We start from the raw sequence: 20,253 nt of genomic DNA, 5'->3' as shown, positions 1-20,253 counted from the left end.
GCTACTTCGTCCTCAAGGTAGCAGAATTCTTTCAGTTCGTCTTGATCCTCGTCTACAATTCTGACAAGTTGAACACTGATCTAATTTCTGCTAGACTTCATTAATTTAATCTTTTTTTGGTTTAGTCTTAATTCATAGAGTCTATCCATTAGATTGTTCATTCTACTGAACATCTCCTACTGTTACCTCTGACTTCCATTGAGAACAGCAATGACATCAGCTATTCCTGTCACTGATAACCTTTCAACATGAATTTTAATTCCATTTCTGAACCCCATTTTTAATTCCGTCATTGCTTCTTCGATGTAAAGATTGAATCGTAGGGGCGATTAGATGTATGTCTTTTACCTTTCCTAACCTAATCTGTTTGTTATTGGTCTTCCTACTTTATCCTCTTGTTTGATGTACAAATTGCACGTAACCCTTCTTTCCCTAGAGGTTACACCCATTTTCCTTAGAGTTTCGGAAATCCTGCAACATTTTAAATTATCGTACGATTTTTATCTAACTACAAATCCTACGGACATGCCTAGATTTTCCTTAAGTCTCGCTTTAATCATCAATCGCCAACCCAGAAGTCCTTCGCTGATGCCTTTATCTTTCCTAAAACCAAACTGATCGTAATCTAGCACTTTCTCAATCTACTTTTTTCCTCTTATATACATATTCTTGTGAGCAACTTGAGTGTGAGAGCTCTTTAGGTAATTGTGTGGATGTCCTAGCACCTATGTGTCCTTGAACATAAAGAACTATGTGAATGATATGTTCGAGAGATACTGATTGTTTATCTGGAGAACCAGTTCGAATAATAATTTGGCTTCCAAATTTCTGAACAATTTTCGAAATTCCTAAGAACTCTTCCACATGCCTTCCACATGATTTGATCGCGAGCCTTCCTAACCCCCGTTTGTTTCTGTGGGCTGGGGAGGTAGGCCCCTCGACGACCGCTGCTTCCCGTGACGTCTCACGAGGCCACCTGAGGACAGAGCAGCGTCGACCTGACCGCCACAGGCAAAAGCGACTCCCGCCGCTGAACACCACAGAACGCCCTACACTATGCTGCTTGTGGTGTGGTGTCAGTGGTAGCCACAGATCTCAACCCAGGCTACATCGGTCTGTCTGTGATGGCTGGTGAACTTCTCACCACTCTGTTGTCTCCACCCCAACCCGTGGCTATACATTCTGCAGTCGTTGCCCTACAGCCAGATGCCAGTGTAATGTGTCGGTACGATGCTCTCAAGTCCCTCATGCCGATGATTCGTTTTTTTTTTTACAAAGTCGTAAAGATGCACTTTCTTTGGACTTTCTCTTTTGCGATTTGCCATGAGTAATTCCAATAGCATTAGGAACAGAACAAACATCGTGTACACACATCATTCTCCATCTGTAGCAATGTCTTTTTTGTACTGAAAATAGGCTCGCATAAGAACGAAATGCCAAAAATCTGGCACGGGCATAAAAATAATGCAGTATTTTTCTTAAAGACGTTGTGTCTGCCATTAACTGTAACATTATTTGTTTTCACAACTACATTTTCGATCCTGTGCCCTTTATACAGGTATACAGCAATAACCGAAACGTGAAGTGCAGATGGCATGTATAGAACGCCACTATCATCCCATACATGAGGCAGTTATATTACAAAAAATGCTAAAAACAGCACATCACTTGCATCGGGCCATTGGAGGTGTCAAAATTTACAAATCTTCTGACGTGTGTATATCTCACTGTTGTCTCTGTATGTTGAGCCTCCTAACTCAGAGTATACATCAACTTTAGATGAGCGTAAGGATCATAGCAATGGCAAAGGTAAATTTATTGTTACTGATGTTAACATCACTAACATGAATCCCCTCAAACCACTGTTCATGATGTTTATACGACAACTGAGGCGGTTGGTGGGGAACATATTCACAAGTCGTTTCTTCTTTGCTCTTAGCAGTGATTGTACATCCCACAGTAAACGTTTTATACCAGAGTATCTTAATATCGTGTGTACATTCGTTAACGGAATTTGGCATTCTGTTTACGATACAATCATTTGATGTAAAGAAATAAGATAAGACATTTCTTTATCATGATAGGGCGTAATAGTACGTATGGTATCCATCGTCAAAGGCTTACAGTAGCTTGGCTGCTCATGAAACCATGCCAGTAATAATCATATATATATATCACTTTGCATATGTATTCTTTGTACCATATTAACATCACAAAGGCATAAATCGCATTCACAACAACTTTCGTACATGAATTGATCCGGTGGACAAATAAAAAGAAAAAGGAGTACAAAAGAAGAGATAAAAACATGTGATGGGATACATGTCACACATTACAGAACATTACGTGTATCATCATGTAATTGTAAAATGTACTGTTAATATGTAACGTACTGTACCAGTACAAATGTAGCCATACATTTCCATGGCCCTTAGAACGTTTAGGCCGAGAATGGCTTTTTCAGCTACACTTGCAAAACACCTCATTCATTTTTTTACTGAATTATTCAAATATATTACTTATGTTAAAATAAATACACCCTAATTACAAAAACGTGTATGAGTGGACATAATTCTTTCTCATTTCCATACATATCATACAACTCACAGGAAACGTCGTAAAGACTACTCATATTATAAAACCAGCATAGACACGATCCTGTGCAAATCGTTACGTCCTATGCTTGTCAGTAAGTCAGTCAAATAGCCAAACTATGCATTCTCATTTATGTTACTTTCTATTATTAGCACGTAAAACTGACTGGAATTTATCTCGAGGTCTCTTATTTCTTAAATCTGTCTTATTGTTGGGCAAGCTGTGTGGGTGATTTTTGAAATAGTTGTATATTTCCACTTCTTCAGGTATTTTGATACTTCTACCCTTAGGTTAATTTTTATTACTGGATCTACGTTAGGTGATGGTACTCCTCTCTCTTTGCTTGATGTGCTCTTTAAATTTGTCGCTGGAATATGAGCTTTGTAACGTCCGGTCAAGATGTCCGTGCTGTAACTCATACGATTACTGACATTGTATATTGATCTAGTTTCAAATGGTAAATGCTACCTGCATAGACTTTGTGTGGGAGAAAGTGAAAGCTGTGCTTCTACAGAAGACCGATCCACTGGCTTGTTCACCAGTCCGTCGTCTCCCGTCTTGTGCAGAACTGCAGGTCGAGGCGGCTGTTTTCCGGGAACGCCTCTCCAGCTACTGGCGGGACTTGGCGCAGCTGCTCTCACACGGTGCGGCGCACTTGTCACAGCTGTTGGTTCCCCTCGCATTCGAACGTATGGTAAGTGGAGTTTTTTCCTCCTCTTATAAACTGTATTATACGTACAGGGGGTGAGAAAATGACACACACCATCTGGCCAGTTCTTGGAGACTGTTTCCCAGATTACCTTCTTCACACTGTAGCTATCTTTGGCTCTACAGTTCTAATACTAACCTTCTGGAAGAATTCGGAACCAACCTCTACTTCTGTGAGCCTTTTGGGGCTATGATACAGGGAGGCTAAGCTCGGAATGGTTAGAGATCGAAGAAAATCGGCTGTATCTTTCTTTTCTCGTATGCGCTAGCTACTTCTTTAACAGATTCAGATAACTTTGCACCCAATCCTGCTTTACAAGCTGAAGCATGTTAGCTTCATATTTAGTGGAGAGTGGTCTAGAGTCTCAGTGTGGCATTTCAAGTCTCCATCGGCATCTTCTCTTCCTAAGAATCTCTACTCCATATGGAAGGCCTATAAAATTACTTCTGCTCAACATGGAGGTACGTCAACTTCAAATCTCGTAATGAACCTGTATACATAGCACATAATTCATACATTTCGACACAACTGTTCAACGTCTTCCCACCTTAACATTCACGTGACCATTTCCCACGACTCCATGGCCAGACGATAGCGCAGCTGACACTTGTGGCTCGACGCCATTGGTGGCCCCCTGTGCTCACCACTGCCAGCCAGCACTGTCCGTGTGACACGGCAATGCTCCAGCCGCCGCAGCCACAGAGGACGCGCAACTATAATGAAGGTCCACCAGTTAGCGCGTGTTGCGTCTGCGAGTGGCTTTGTTAAAGGCACTGTGCTACTACAGTCACAAGCGGAATATCTGGTGAATGCGTCAAGGCCAATGAAAATCTGTGCCAGACTAACCTGAAACCGGATGCTGCTTTCTGAGAGCATCCATCTCAGTCGTTAGCCTTTCTGCACGTATCTCGTGGCCTAACTCGAACCATTATCGAGTCTGAATTCTCTGTCTATGATTTATGAACACTACCACCAGTGATTTTCCCACTACCGAGAATAAAAGCTGTGGCCTAACTCGAACCATTATCGAGTCTGAATTCTCTGTCTGTGATTTATGAACACTACCACCAGTGATTTTCCTACTACCGAGAATAAAAGCTATGTGAACACATACACTGGACTCGCATTTCGTGAGGACGACGGTTCAATCCCGTGTCCGGCCATTCTGATTTAGGGCACGGCCGACTTCCTTCCCCATCTTTCCCTAATCCGATGAGGCCGATGACCTCGCTGTCTGGTCTCCTTCCCCAAACAACCCAACCTTAACACACAGAATGGCCACTGCACATTATGACTGTTTGGATTCTGAAAGTAGTATACATGGAAACCAAAAGGACGCAGTATGACCTGTGTCTTTGTGTGACTTTTGGTGGCCAATGTAGCAACGTGCCAGTCCCTAAAGTATCGTGTGAGCCTCAATTTCGATCGTTTGAGAAGAGAATTAGGCGATACCTGTTTTAGTGAACTGAAAAGGTTCTGAGTAGATTAAATCTTTTTCCTATAAATAGTACGGATGTTTGCTGGATGGTAATTTCAAAGATTGATAGTTGCGGGTTCCGCATTTAAGGATGGTTTCTGCCGACATCGTGTCATGTCCTATCATTGTATCTTGTTTTCGTTACCATCATCTATGCATTTCACTGCAGCAAAGGCAATTTACCTGATACGTATCCAATATTTTGTAGAGTTAGTACCTCACAGCTTGCGAGAATGTTTAAAGGACTTCTTCTTTATTACATTTGCGGTGCAGCTACGCTTCGTTGATCATACACTGCACCTGCTTAGGAAAAGTGTAATTGCGAAAAGTTATTCCGTGAAACCAATGTTGTACAGATAGTTTCGATTTAAAGACACACTTTGCTTTCTGAATGAAACTTGAGTCTTCAGACAGCTGCAGCAGTCTTGAGGTATTCGTATTCGAGATAATTCCTCTCGTGGTTCTTCACTACAGCCCTGCAGAGTAGTACGGCAGGGCGTGCTGTGGCCCAGGTAACGACGCAGCTGACGATTTTGACCCTGTGCCCCTGGTAACTGGGCTCTCACATAATACAGTGTACAAATATGTATGTATGTATGTATGTATGGTCAGAATAGTTCAAATGTCTCTGAGCACTATGGGACTTAACTTCTGAGGTCATCAGTCCCCTAGAACTTAGAACTACTTAAACCTAACTAACCTAAGGACATGACACACATCCATGCCAGAGGCAGGATTCGAACCTGCGACCGTAGCAGTCGCGCGGTTCCAGACTGAAGCGTTTAGAACCGCTCGGCCACACCGGCCGGCATAGATTAGGTCTAGATGGCAGAAAGCGCAGTGGCGCCATAGCAAGGACGACGGATTCAACGTTTTGGAAGGTGCCGACACAAAAGTGTGCAGCACCTTCCAATTCACTGCTCCTGCACAACGAGGGAAATTCTGCATTTTATTTTTCGTTTTCTATACTGCTTATCGACGTACCGGTAAGAGTCGACTGCAGCCACGTGTCACCACTACAGTGATTTTGGGTCGGTCCGTACGCCGGGCCCCCTACTGTGTGGACTCGGCCCGTGTCGCTCGCTGGCCTCCCTCGCCCTGTGTTGCTGTGACGCCCACACCCGGGCTGTCGGAAGTGGGAAGCGGCTCAGACCGCAAACGGGATGTTAGCTGCCCGCTGACCGCTAACCGCATGCTGTCACAGCGAGGACGTGACGCACGTCCCACACACACACACACACACACACACACACACACACACGTATACGCGTGCAGTATTCCTGGCGCACATCCGCAAAGCTCTACTTATGCAAATACGAATTGGAGGCGATAAATCGCGATCCCGTCTAGAACCGGTCGGCCATGTATGTATGTATGTAAATTTAAAAAATATTGTATTCGAAAAGGATTTATTTTTCTCTGGCTCCTGCCATCAATATAAAACTGATAAAGGAGGTATTTCATTCAAAAAATGTGAAAAAGAAGAACAACTGTATTGTGAAAACAACTGAAAGCTTTTTAATTTCCATTTTTTCTCGTATTTGTTATTTCGTAATTGATTCATTACAATATACACATTCTTTTGTGAATAAGGTAATTTTTTAATTTCCAATGTCTATTAAACACTTATTAGTAACTCATAGAGAGAGAGAGAGAGAGAGAGAGAGAGAAGTTTTCAGTGTGTACATACAGGGTGTTTCAAAAATAACCGGTATGTTTGAAACGGCAATAAAAACTAAACGAGCAGCGATAGAAATACACCGTTTGTTGCAATATGCTTGGGACAACAGTACATTTTCAGGCGGACAAACTTTCGAAATTACAGTGGTTACAATTTTCAACAACAGATGGCGCTGCAAGTGATGTGAAAGATATAGAAGACAACGCAGTCTGTGGGTGCGCCATTCTGTACGTCGTCATTCTGCTGTAAGCGTGTGCTGTTCACAACGTTCAAATGTGCTGTAGACAACATGGTTTATTCCTTACAACAGAGGATTTTTCTGGTGTTGGAATTCCACCGCCTAGAACACGGTGTTGTTGCAACAAGACGAAGTTTTCAACGGAGGTTTAATGTAACCAAAGGACCGAAAAGCGATACAATAAAGGATCTGTTTGAAAAATTTCAACGGACTGGGAACGTGACGGATGAACGTGCTGGAAAGGTAGGGCGACCGCGTACGGCAACCACAGAGGGCAACGCGCAGCTAGTGCAGCAGGTGATCCGACAGCGGCCTCGGGTTTCCGTTCGCCGTGTTGCAGCTGCGGTCCAAATGACGCCAACGTCCACGTATCGTCTCATACGCCAGAATTTACACCTCTATCCCTACAAAATTCAAACGCGGCAACCCCTCAGCGCCGCTACCATTGCTGCACGAGAGACATTCGCTAACGATATAGTGCACAGAATTGATGACGGCGATATGCATGTGGGCAGCATTTGGTTTACTGACGAAGCTTATTTTTACCTGGACGGCTTCGTCAATAAACAGAACTGGCGCATATGGGGAACCGAAAAGCCCCATGTTGCAGTCCCATCGTCCCTGCATCCTCAAAAAGTACTGGTCTGGGCCGCCATTTCTTCCAAAGGAATCATTGGCCCATTTTTCAGATCTGAAACGAGTACTGCATCACGCTGTCTGGACATTCTTCGTGAATTTGTGGCGGTACAAACTGCGTTAGACGACACTGCGAACACCTCGTGGTTTATGCAAGATGGTGCCCGGCCACATCGCACGGCCGATGTGTTTAATTTCCTGAATGAATATTTCGATGATCGTGTGATTGCTTTGGGCTATCCGAAACATACAGGAGGCGGCGTGGATTGGCCTCCCTATTCGCCAGACATGAACCCCTGTGACTTCTTTCTGTGGGGACACTTGAAAGACCACGTGTACCGCCAGAATCCAGAAACAATTGAACAGCTGAAGCAGTACATCTCATCTGCATGTGAAGCCATTCCACCAGACACGTTGTCAAAGGTTTCGGGTAATTTCATTCAGAGACTACGCCATATTATTGCTACGCATGGTGGATATGTGGAAAATATCGTACTATAGAGTTTCCCAGACCGCAGCGCCATCTGTTGTTGAAAATTGTAACTACTGTAATTTCGAAAGTTTGTCTGCCTGAAAATGTACTGTTGTCCCAATCATATTGCAACAAACGGTGTATTTCTATCGCTGCTCGTTTAGTTTTTATTGCCATTTCAAATACACCGGTCATTTTTGAAACACCCTGTACTTAGAACAGCAACAGTAATGGCAGCTCAAAAACAATACACACGCACACACACACACACACACACACACACACACACACACACACACACACACACACCATAAACATATTGTACATGTTCCACACGAAATATATACTCTGTCTCTGTCTCTCTCTCTCTCTCTCTCTCTCTCTCACACACACACACACACACACACACACACATGGACGCACGCAGTGTGCAATGAAACATTCATAATCTCAAACATACACTCAGAACTGTGACAAACAGCTCATCAAAGTATTCCACACCCACCCAGTCAAATGGAACATCTTTTTACCTTTTTACTAACAAATAAACCCACCCAGACACATCAGTAAATAGTCTGGGTGCAGCAGATTTCCACACTTATGCCCCCCGATGAACCACTTGTGATCGTGGTAGGACACCCCTGCTTCCAGCTGGAATTGCAGTATATACCTCAGTATATAACCTCAATCGAAATGTCTCCTGATAAGCATTTGTGGTGCAGCGCCAATGTCCTAGAGCAGGCACCTGTTGAGTCCCTGAACGTGAAAGTCTTTCAGGCTGTGCAAATCACCGTGTCTGTCATGCAGACTTGTGGGATAGTCCAGCTCTACCTCTAGGACATATCCCTCAACAGCATCAGCGGCCACATATTTGATCTCTTTCCTCAGTCTGGTGATTTCCGCTTTGGACATCCATGAGAGCCCTTGAAAAGGGAGACTTTGTTGCATGGTTTGCTTTGAGAGACAGCTTACATCCAGGTAAAGGATGAAACTGAAATCGTCAGACAACCTGTACTCCCCCTCGATTATTTGCAAGTTATTTGCCTTGGCATACCTGCACACACATTGGCAAAGTCACTTGTGGACCGCATGTTCCAGGAAGACATGCATCTCAACGTTGGTCAAGAATTCGCTGCTGGCTTGTGTCTTTCTTAACATTGCATCCCACGAAATCTCAGCCATATGCTACAGAACTTCTCGAAGATGTTGCCGGTCAGATGTACATTCGTGTTCATCATTTTACATGTTCTGATAAATCAAAGATGCCGAAGTCCTGCTGTTCATTCACCAAGTGCCCGTTCTTTCCATTCATTATGGAAATGCCTCTTAGTTTACTAGAGAATCCAGATATTCGTATGGAAAGACCCCTTCTCCGTCACAAGTTGAAACTCTTGAAACTCTACATCATCGAGATATGTGGCTCCCTTTGCTAAGAACGTCTCCAGGACGCGTTGGTTCAGCAAATTTCTAGAGAGACGTGAGCATGAAGCGTTGTGAATCGAGGAAGTGGTGTGATCCTCTGTGAAGCGGCATGTATCTGTCAACGGTGTCAGCAATGACACTGATCTTATCATCCTACTACCCAGACTCGTCAAAGTGCTGAACTAGAAAGTGGGCATCATGCTCACTGAAATTGTGGAAAAGATGGCTGTGTGCTGTGGCAGTTGGTACTTACAGTTACATGGGTTGTCAGCTGCACTCTGGGACTTCCCCGTTACGTGGCAACAGTCTCTACAGGGAGCTTCCTCACCTCTGTCCAGACAAAGTCCCCAGGTATAATGATCAGCTGCCTGCTTGTACAGTGCATCATTCTCCTTCACGTTGGTCATGAGTACGTTTTCACTATAAATGTTATAAACATCCCGTATAAGACTTTCAAGCTCAGTGAGCAGCCATCTCGCACTATTCCCCTGACATAAGATTTTAATTTTAGAGTTATACGTGCACAGAACTTGATGGGCAGCCACATATCGTATGCATCATTTTGTGGCAGTGATATGGGAGGCAGAGGCACCACGTTCACACTGTACCACAGGAGCTAGGAGGCGCTCTAAATCGACGTAAACGACGAAGGGACAGAGGTGTTGGTGAGAGGCATTCTTACACTTCGAGAACCGTTTATCCTTGATAAGCATTTCCACACCTATTGTTTCCTGGCTCTAGCAGTCAATCAGGTGTCTTTCAAGATACATGCTCTTGGTAAACGACTTGAGACATCCACAGCAAAAATGTCTTGCACCTTTTCTGTTTTCATTTCAGAGGAACGTAGGTGGGACATGCATTTGATCCAAACGTTGTGTTGCTTATCGTCTTCAGAGATTAGCAGCAGGTCTACACTTTTTGGATGTTTCTCGGTTAATATGGACAAGAAGAGGGGACCACCTAATTTACGCTCGACTTCTTTGTCGATGTGCCACACAGCGTGTTAATGTTTGTTTTCTTCTTATGGCTCTCCTACATTCGGCCATAAACGAGAAGTTAGAACGCCAGTGGACATCTGGTGTTTGTTGTGTATCTGTATGCCCTGTATTTTTTGGTTAATTTCTATCACTAGTGAGAAGCAACCATGGAAATCAATTTAAATTCCTCTCATCATGATTCTGAGCATTAGGACATTCTTTTTGTTAGCAGTATATACTTTTGAACAGAGACGTAACTGGACCCCACAATAAATTGATCAAAATCTTATGAACATAAATCAAGGTAGAGCATACAGCTGAGTGTCTTACAGGACTCCCTTTCCTGCATCTCAGAAAAGTGACTCAGTATGACCACTCTGGTATCGACTCACCTCATGATGTCACGACAGCTCTCCCCCTAACTTGGACAATGCTCTTCCCCTAAACAACACGTCGAACTCCTAATAACTCTGCACACGAGAAGGAGAAAGAGACGCAGTTAATAAGTATCTAAGGAAGGAGAAATAAAAATCCGTATTTGTATAATAATAGTAATAAATTCTGAGAACTTACAAGTAAAACTGTTGTTGTGTTCATTACTGGAATACACTTCCAGCAACTCATCATCAGTGGGCATGTTTGTCATTAAGGGCATATCCAGCATGGGTACTAGAGGAGCTGTATGACGTCTGCAGGGGAATGTGTCTGAAAGAATACGGACAAACCCAAACGAAAACACAGGTGCAAAAGAACTAGTAGCTGGTGGTCGTGTCTAAACACCTATATTCGCATTGAGAACATCTACAAACTAGAGCATCTCAAAAATAACAAACAAGAAATTTAATACTGTAGAATAAGCGATATCTGCCTCTGAACAATCGAAGTTGTTCCCCAGAGATCATCATCATCGTCATCATCATTATCAGCTGCTGGGTTCAGATCCCACAGCGAGTAACGCCTGCTCACACCTAGAAAAGAAGAGGTAGAACCCATAAGAATAACTTACACTACTAGCCATTAAAATTGCTACACCAAGAAGAAATGCAGATGATAGACGGGTATTCATTGGACAAATATATTATTCTAGAACTGACAGTGGTTACATTTTCATGGAATTTCGGTGCATAGATCCTGAGAAATGAGTACCCAGAACAACCACCTCTGGCCGTAATAACGGCCTTGATACGTCTGGGCATTGTGTCAAACAGAGCTTTGATGGCGTGTACAGGTACAGCTGCCCATGCAGCTTCAACACGATACCACAGTTCATCAACAGTAGTGACTGGCGTATTGTGACGAGCCAGTTGCTCGGCCACCATTGACCAGACGTTTTTAATTGGTGAGAGATCTGGAGAATGTGCTGGCCAGGGCAGCAGTCGAACATTTTCTGTATCCAGAAGGGCCCGTACAGGACCTGCAACATGCGGTCAGGAATTGTCCTGCTGAAATGTAGGATTTCGCAGGGATCGAATGAAGGTAGAGCCACGGGTCGTAAGACATCTGCAATGTAACGTCCACTCTTCAAAGTGCCGTCATTGCGAACAAGAGGTGACCGAGACGTGTAACCAATAGCACCCCATACCATCACGCCGGGTGATACGCCAGTATGGCGATGACGAATACACACTTCCAATGCGCGTTCACTGCGATGTCGCCAAACATGGATGCGACCATCATGATGCTCTAAACAGAAACGGGATTCATCCGAAAAAATGACGTTTTGCCATTCGTGCACCCAGGTTCGTCGTTGACTACACCATAGCAGGCGCTCCTGCCTGTGATGCAGCGTCAAGGGTAACCGCAGCCACAGTCTCCAATCTGATAGTCCACGCTGCTGCAAGCGTCGTCGAACTGTTCCTGCAGATGATTGTTGTCTTGCAAACGTCACCATCTGGACATGGCTGGACGATCCATTACAGCCATGCGGATAAGATGCCTGTCATCTCGACTGCTAGTGATACGAGGCCGTTGGATCCAGCACGGCGTTCAGTATTACCCTCCTGCTAACAGTCATTGGATCTCGACCAAAGCGAGCAGCAATGTCGCGATACGATAAACCGCAATCGCGATACGCTACAATCTGACCTTTATCAAAGTCGGAGATGTGATGGTACGCATTTCTCCTCCTTACACGAGGCATCATATCAACGTTTCACCAGGCAATGCCGGTCAACTGCTGTTTGTGTATGAGAAATCTGTTGGAAACTTTCCTAATGTCAGCACGTTGTAGGTGTCGCCACCGGCGCCAACATTGTGTGAATGCTCTGAAAAGCTAATCATTTGCGTATCACAGCATCTTCTTCCTGTGGATTACGTTTCGCGTCTGTAGCACGCCATCTTCGTGGTGTAGCTATTTTAATGGCCAGTAGTGTATAAACAAAAACACTATAGAAAATATGTATACTTGCTTTCATCCTCAGCCAAGGTGATCACGATGAGTGACATCACAGCGTCGTCGGTAAACAGTGACAACAGTGCGGCGTCGTCATTGTTGACCAACGTGCGTGGCCATGACTGCAGTCACCATGGTCGTCACGCATACCGCACGAGCGCTTGACTCCGATATCAGGGCTGGCTGGCAGTCGGAGAGAGAGCAAGACTCGGATCGCCCTCCGCAGGGCTGTTTACAAACCCCTTCAGCCACGCAGCGTGCGCTGATCAGCAATTCAAATCGCAATCCATCACGCTACTTCTCTCCCCACTAACATTACTTACACATAGCGCATTGCGACAGTGCCCAGCGTGTTGGTACACATTTGAACATGCCTCTCTCAACTTGCTACTACTCTCATTACTTACCAAGCGTGGACGCAAGGCAGCACAAACGGGTTTATTCGTCGTAAGAAGAAGAACTTCCACATATTAAACGAGTGGGATTGTGCTGTGACAGAAACGCACGAAATGGAATATGCTGGCTACAAGTAGCTGCTGATCGGTTACGTTTTGAGTGACACATTGCAGAAACTTGGGAAATCATCTCGACAGTACTCCAAAAAGAGTGTAGATGTCACCTGGTAAATAAACGTAGCTGACAAAAGAACTGTAAAAAATGAGCTCGGGAGTATCTAAATAAATACAAAAATTTTATTAAGAAAATAATATTTGCACATATCTGCAACACAAGTAAATCCGTTTTTCTCTCCACCACCGTACACTTGCCTAAGGTGTCTGACTGACATACAGTTGAATGATTCCAAATTCAGGATGGCAGTGTTCTTGAAAATTTCCCATATTCATACCACCACCTCACGACCTTTGACGTGCATGACGCTCTCTCTGTGATCACAGTTTCGGAGTGACGTCAGCATATCCTCACAGGTCATTCCTGTATCGTGGCGGCTACTGCGATAGTGGAATCGAGTCAATCACGCTACTGTCTTCCAAGACATGTCACACTTTATTGTTCTGAGCAGCTGGGCGGAAGTGACAACTGTGTAGAAACTTGTCGAAACACAGACTGAGTCGACGCGTGTGACAACAGCTACATCTTCAATCATCTTTAAACAAGAAGCGGCCGCACTCGTCGTGGAGGCCTCGCCCGTGAGCATCAATGTTGTCCCGGAGGCAGGCAGCTTGGACCCTGGCAAGCAGGTCTTCAGCTGTATGTACAGGTGTTTCGTACACCTACATCTTGACATAACCGCAGAGAATGAAGTCGAGGGTTGTAAGATCCAGCGATCCCATGGCCATCAGAGAAGACCCCCCTATCATGTACTACAATGAGCGTGAGTATTCTTGAGTGTGCTTGCAAACATTAACATTAAAGTGGAATGATCTTGGATAATGCCCTAAAATACCTTGACTGAGAATCTTTGCTGTTGGCCTCCGATATGGGTGGCGTGGGTGTTGTCCTCATTCTAGATGTGTCTGTTTGGCTTTTGAAAACAACATCCCGGATGAATGAGGCCTCATCCACAAACAATACAAACTGTATGAAGTTGGAAAGTACAGCTCTGTGAACGATACTGGATTGACACAAGCAGGCATAGGGCTCAAAATCCGTTCGTCGCAGTGCTTGCACATTTCATCTTTGATTACTCATTGTGCGCTGTACACAGCAACACACCTCACCATGAACACGACACAAGCTATCTGATGCAATGGACAGCTGACAGCAGGGTCAGTGGTGTGCTTGCGGCACAGGTTAACGCTCCACTGCGATGCTTGAGTGCTACGAGCCTAGTTGTGCACAGTAGGTCCGTTTGGTGGTCAGGTGTCTGTCTACACTGTTTATCAGCTGCTACTGTTCGAGTGCACAACGGACACCCGAGATCTTTGCCAGAGTGTGAAGAGCTGCAGGCCTCATTGCAATACATGCGTTCATTCAGACTGACAGTCGTTGCTTTGAAGAATTGCTGTGAGCTACATTGTTGTTAGGTGGTGTATGTCCTTAACACAATAGATATGCACTTTCGAGTATTGGTTCCCTACCTCAATATAATCTATTGTGGAACCACTGTCAGCTGTTTCAGTGTGACCCAAAAGGATTGGGAACCCCACGTACAGAGAACAAGAGCAGTTCTGTCCCACTTCTCTCATACTCTCCCGACGGTACCCATGTCTGTGGTGAGCACTCACCTTCCAGAACAACATACTGGGTGATGCTAGGGTAGATAGAAGAAAGGAAAACAGAATGGGCAAGTGCGAGAGGGACTCACGCACTAAGGGTTCTGTACAAACTCCCCGTCCTGGGAATCGAGATTCCCAATGATTTTTGCCTGTTATCGAGACTCTGTAACTTTACTGGCAAGATACTGCTCCCAGCAATACCAAGATCGGTCCAGAAATTCTTCGTTATTTCCTCAGCCCAGCCCAAACAAACAAGAACAAGTAAGCAGAGGACTTTAGTTTACATATGTAGGGAGAGAAGATTTAATATATTTCCGTTTACGTACTAAATCATGAATACAATATACATTTTATGTTTGGATGCAGTAATGTTCGTATGTTATACTTTCAACAGGTCATGAATACAATGTATGTCCAAATCGAAAACGACATTTTTATGTGATATAATTACAAGTTAACAAGTTTCAGATTTTTTGCTTTACTTGTACCGGAAAACTTAGTTGTTGCCAAATCTCACGATTCCAAGTCAATGGAGAGCACCCTATAGGTTTCGATGACTGAGTTTTCGATTATCAAAACACGAGACATAAACGGCCGTATCTGTTGACTGGAGTCAGTTATAAGCTTACAGATTTTACGCCGCCAAGGGTCCGTATACCTTTGTATGTGACATAATTTGAACATGATACCCAGAACGTATCCAGAGAAAAAGATTCCCAACAGATGGACAGACAAATAGACAGACTGATAAAAAATAATACGAAAAGTATTTTCTAGAGTTATATAGTTACCAATTATGGATTTTAAGATTTTTTCATTTATTTGCACTGTGAAATCTGGCTTCTTTCAAAATGTCATGATTCTAAATCAACAGGGAGCACCATATTGATTTTATGAGTGATGTTTCGAGTATCAAAATATATAATTTAAAGGGCCGTATCTTTATTGCATTGACTTAGAAGCTTACGATTTTTACAACGCCAAAGTAACATAGACCTTAATATGTGACACAAATGTGAACTTCGTACCCGAAAATGGTCCAGAAAAAATGATCTTAACGCTCGGACAGTCAATACATTCCTTCAAATCTGCAATATTCGAGACGTGTTCAGATACAGACGACATCGTGTTAGATGACGAGCTACAAACGCAAATTTTCGGCAAACGCGATCAGCCAGGCAACAGACAAACGCTACAAAATTTTGAGTCAAACTGACATTTCGTGTGTGCACAATTAACACAGACAATGTTTCAGATATGGAGCGGCTGATGTCTATCGTTGCGTTTGTAGAAGGTCAAAACATGTGTTCAGGATTCTCACAGCGTAGGTAACGAGTAGGAGTTTGACGTATTTGTCAACAGTGTGGCCATTCTATTTTCGAAAATCGTTCAAAAGTTTGAATAGAATCTCGTCAGAGTTCCAGCCACGCCATGTGGCTTCACACGTAGGAACTCGACGCTGCTGGCAGCTCCAGAACATTTCAGTTGGATACATCGTCACGGGAGTATACATTCATACATTCAGATGTCTGTAATGTCAACTACCAAGAAATATCTGCACCTCTCTAATCTGATGTCACAGTTTGAGAAATGTACACTCCTGGAAATTGAAATAAGAACACCGTGAATTCATTGTCCCAGGAAGGGGAAACTTTATTGACACATTCCTGGGGTCAGATACATCACATGATCACACTGACAGAACCACAGGCACATAGACACAGGCAACAGAGCATGCACAATGTCGGCACTAGTACAGTGTATATCCACCTTTCGCAGCAATGCAGGCTGCTATTCTCCCATGGAGACGATCGTAGAGATGCTGGATGTAGTCCTGTGGAACGGCTTGCCATGACATTTCCACCTGGCGCCTCAGTTGGACCAGCGTTCGTGCTGGACGTTCAGACCGCGTGAGACGACGCTTCATCCAGTCCCAAACATGCTCAATGGGGGACAGATCCGGAGATCTTGCTGGCCAGGGTAGTTGACTTACACCTTCTAGAGCACGTTGGGTGGCACGGGATACATGTGGACGTGCATTGTCCTGTTGGAACAGCAAGTTCCTTTGCCGGTCTAGGAATGGTAGAACGATGGGTTCGATGACGGTTTGGATGTACCGTGCACTATTCAGCGTCCCCTCGACGATCACCAGTGGTGTACGGCCAGTGTAGGAGATCGGTCCCCACACCATGATGCCGGGTGTTGGCCCTGTGTGCCTCGGTCGTATGCAGTCCTGATTGTGGCGCTCACCTGCACGGCGGCAAACACGCATACGACCATCATTGGCACCAAGGCAGAAGCGACTCTCATCGCTGAAGACGACACGTCTCCATTCGTCCCTCCATTCACACCTGTCGCGACACCACTGGAGGCGGGCTGCACGATGTTGGGGCGTGAGCGGAAGACGGCCTAACGGTGTGCGGGACCGTAGCCCAGCTTCATGGTCCTCGCCGATACCCCAGGAGCAACAGTGTCCCTAATTTGCTGGGAAGTGGCGGTGCGGTCCCCTACGGCACTGCGTAGGATCCTACGGTCTTGGCGTGCATCCATGCGTCGCTGCGGTCCGGTCCCAGGTCGACGGGCACGTGCACCTTCCGCCGACCACTGGCGACAACATCGATGTACTGTGGAGACCTCACGCCCCACGTGTTGAGCAATTCGGCGGTACTTCCACCCGGCCTCCCGCATGCCCACTATACGCCCTCGCTCAAAATCCGTCAACTGCACATACGGTTCACGTCCACGCTGTCGCGGCATGCTACCAGTGTTAAAGACTGCGATGGAGCTCCGTATGCCACGGCAAACTGGCTGACACTGACGGCGGCGGTGCACAAATGCTGCGCAGCTAGCGCCATTCGACGGCCAACACCGCGGTTCCTGGTGTGTCCGCTGTGCCGTGCGTGTGATCATTGCTTGTACAGCCCTCTCGCAGTGTCCGGAGCAAGTATGGTGGGTCTGACACACCGGTGTCAATGTGTTCTTTTTTCCATTTCCAGGAGTGTATTTTTTTAATAAAACCCCACTAGGCATCTGCTGTGCATTAATGTTTTTATGCCTGTACAAAACTGAATGTACTACACTCATGCGCTGGCAGTAATTTCAGTGTCATGTAATATTGCTACATGTAACTGTATACTAAGACAGGCTGCTGCTTGTGGATGTTATGAAAGTAATTTGAACTATTTTCTGTGTGTCTCAGGGTAACCACGCAAGTGATCAGCAACTCCACGGTTGGATTAAGGACATGGAACGTGTGAAAGACATGCTGCGCACGAAATTAACTGGATGGGTACATGACATGCAATTAGCCAGCAAACAGGTGGAGCACTACGAGGTGGAAGAAGACAAGGACAGGCCAGGGCACTTGATACTCAGGTATAAACCAGTGTACACTCAAATGTCTGTCGTACTCACTATGGTTTATTGGAGTTTATCTCACTTTTATCCATGGAAGTATCCATTAAAGTTATAGAAAACACAGGGATCATTTAATTCAGAATGGAGTAAAGAACTAGCACAGTAGTGAAGGACATGCTTACAGAAACTCGTGATTTACAAAGTTTTTTGACTCCGCTTAGCCTTCGATTTTTTGATTCGTATTGTGTCTTAAAATGTGCCACGTATTACGTAACAGACCAGCGGAGAAAACTGACACAAAAAACGATGCTACTGCATTTACTAGAGAAAGTATTGATGGTTACAGACACTTCCGAAGTTTTCATAATTTGTGCAAACAATGATGTGGAACCTGATACGAAAAGTGAGCGTGTTCTCGTCTTATTCGGGACCAAAAAAAAAAATCACTTCGGGAGAAATTACGGTAATACCGTGTAGTTGCGACTCTAGTCCAAATACTGGCATCCAGTCGGTGAGGGAAAGAGGCCACAAGTCATGTTCATCTCAATACATGGAGGAAAAATTTGAGCAGCGATGAGGGAAGGAAGCGGATAGCCATCGTTCTTATATTTTGTCCTGTGGTTGGTGTGTTTAAATCAGTCCGTAGTATAGAGCGTAAATAGTGGAGGTTGTGAGAGGGACGAAAGCGGAATAGTCTCTCGACTGGTTGACATATGGGGCTGTGGAATGGAGTAGTGTAGGAGATATGTTGGCACTATGGAGGGTGACCAGGTAGCTTCCTGTGTGGGAATGGGCAAGCTCCCAGCAGACACCCCACGTCTTGTGGCGGTGTTGTTGGACTCTTTCAGGTGGCTTATTGTGGGATAGCTATGGAGGTGGAGAACATGGATTACGATGTGATTACTATCAATAGGATGAAAGACTTCTGCAGTTATATCTGAAGAGGTCGATAGGGGAGTCACTTTGGGATGAGTGTGTCTGGGAAATGGGCTAGGTCTTTTGAAATGAAGGTGATCAATCGACATCCACAGTTAAGTTCATCATGGGAACTGATGTGGGTAAACAGCTGTGGAGAGGCAGTGGTCAGTGTGAGGAACGAAATTATGTGCTATAGGATTTCTCGGACAGAGACAGGCAGTAGGACAGATCACGGCCAGGGTGGTAAAATACACACTCAGGATAAAGTATTATGCAGGATGATTGAACATGATTTGTAGCCAACTGGAGCTGTTTTCGAGGAACGGTATTGTTACTCCACAACGTTTATTGTTTGGGGATTTTTGGTTTGCTACTCCACATCTGTCATCAGAACTGTGAGTGGGTTACCGGTTCACTGTGTACGGACACATGCAGATAGTGTGACGGGATAACACTATCGATATTGTGTCAGGCAGTGGGAATGAAGGTAACAGTGGTTGGGAAGGTGAACTGAAAATCGGAGATGGGTAGATTTCAAGACAGGGGTGCACTATACAAAGGAAGCAGGCAATCGGATAGCAGAGTACTTGTGGAGTGGGGGGTTTCAGGCTAGCTAGTAATTTGAGGTACTCTCATGAACACTCGCCAGTTGGTACACATTTAGGGAAATCAGATAGCTTTCAGAGTAAAGTTAGTTCGACTCTGAAACTTTTATCAGTCAACTGTCGAAGTATTTGTAACATAGTTCCCAAATTTACTCTCCTCCATGAACGTTCTCAGCCTCAAATTATTCTTGAGTTGAGAGCTGGCTAAGACCCTAAGTAAAAAAACTCTGAGATATTTAGCGAGTCTTGGAATGTTTATCGGAAAGACATATTCGACGCCGTAGGAGGGGTTTATTGCAGTTGACAAAAAATATTCTCTTTACTGAGGTTGAATTTGAGTGCAATAGTGAAGTTACGTGGTCGCACATAACAGGACTAGGTGAAACCATATTAGTTGTTGGATGTTTCTACCACCCACCCGACTCCGCGGGGACAGATGTGGAGCCATTCAAAGAAGGTAAATAGTCAGCATTGCATTAATATCCAGATCACGGGACACTAGCTGGTGGTGACCTTAACTTACCGAGTATAGACTGCGACGTCTATGGATGCACTGCAGGTCGTGCAGACAGACAGTCTTGTGAAGGACTTTTGAAC

General features: G+C 44.7%; 1 protein-coding gene across 1 annotated transcript in view; it reads left to right on the top strand.

The window, feature by feature from the left end:
* The window catches only part of LOC126439774 (uncharacterized), a 113,482-nt gene that overhangs the window by 60,624 nt on the left and 32,605 nt on the right, over window positions 1–20,253 (top strand). Inside the window, exons 8-9 of the mRNA XM_050090597.1 lie at window positions 3,044–3,289; window positions 17,976–18,151. Of these exons, the coding sequence (XP_049946554.1) occupies window positions 3,044–3,289; window positions 17,976–18,151 (422 nt within the window). The remainder of the gene's footprint in view (window positions 1–3,043; window positions 3,290–17,975; window positions 18,152–20,253) is intronic.

This window comes from Schistocerca serialis, unplaced genomic scaffold (assembly GCF_023864345.2).
Source record: "Schistocerca serialis cubense isolate TAMUIC-IGC-003099 unplaced genomic scaffold, iqSchSeri2.2 HiC_scaffold_1343, whole genome shotgun sequence".
NCBI lineage: Eukaryota > Metazoa > Arthropoda > Insecta > Orthoptera > Acrididae > Schistocerca > Schistocerca serialis.
This window is presented reverse-complemented; position numbering and strand designations above follow the sequence as displayed.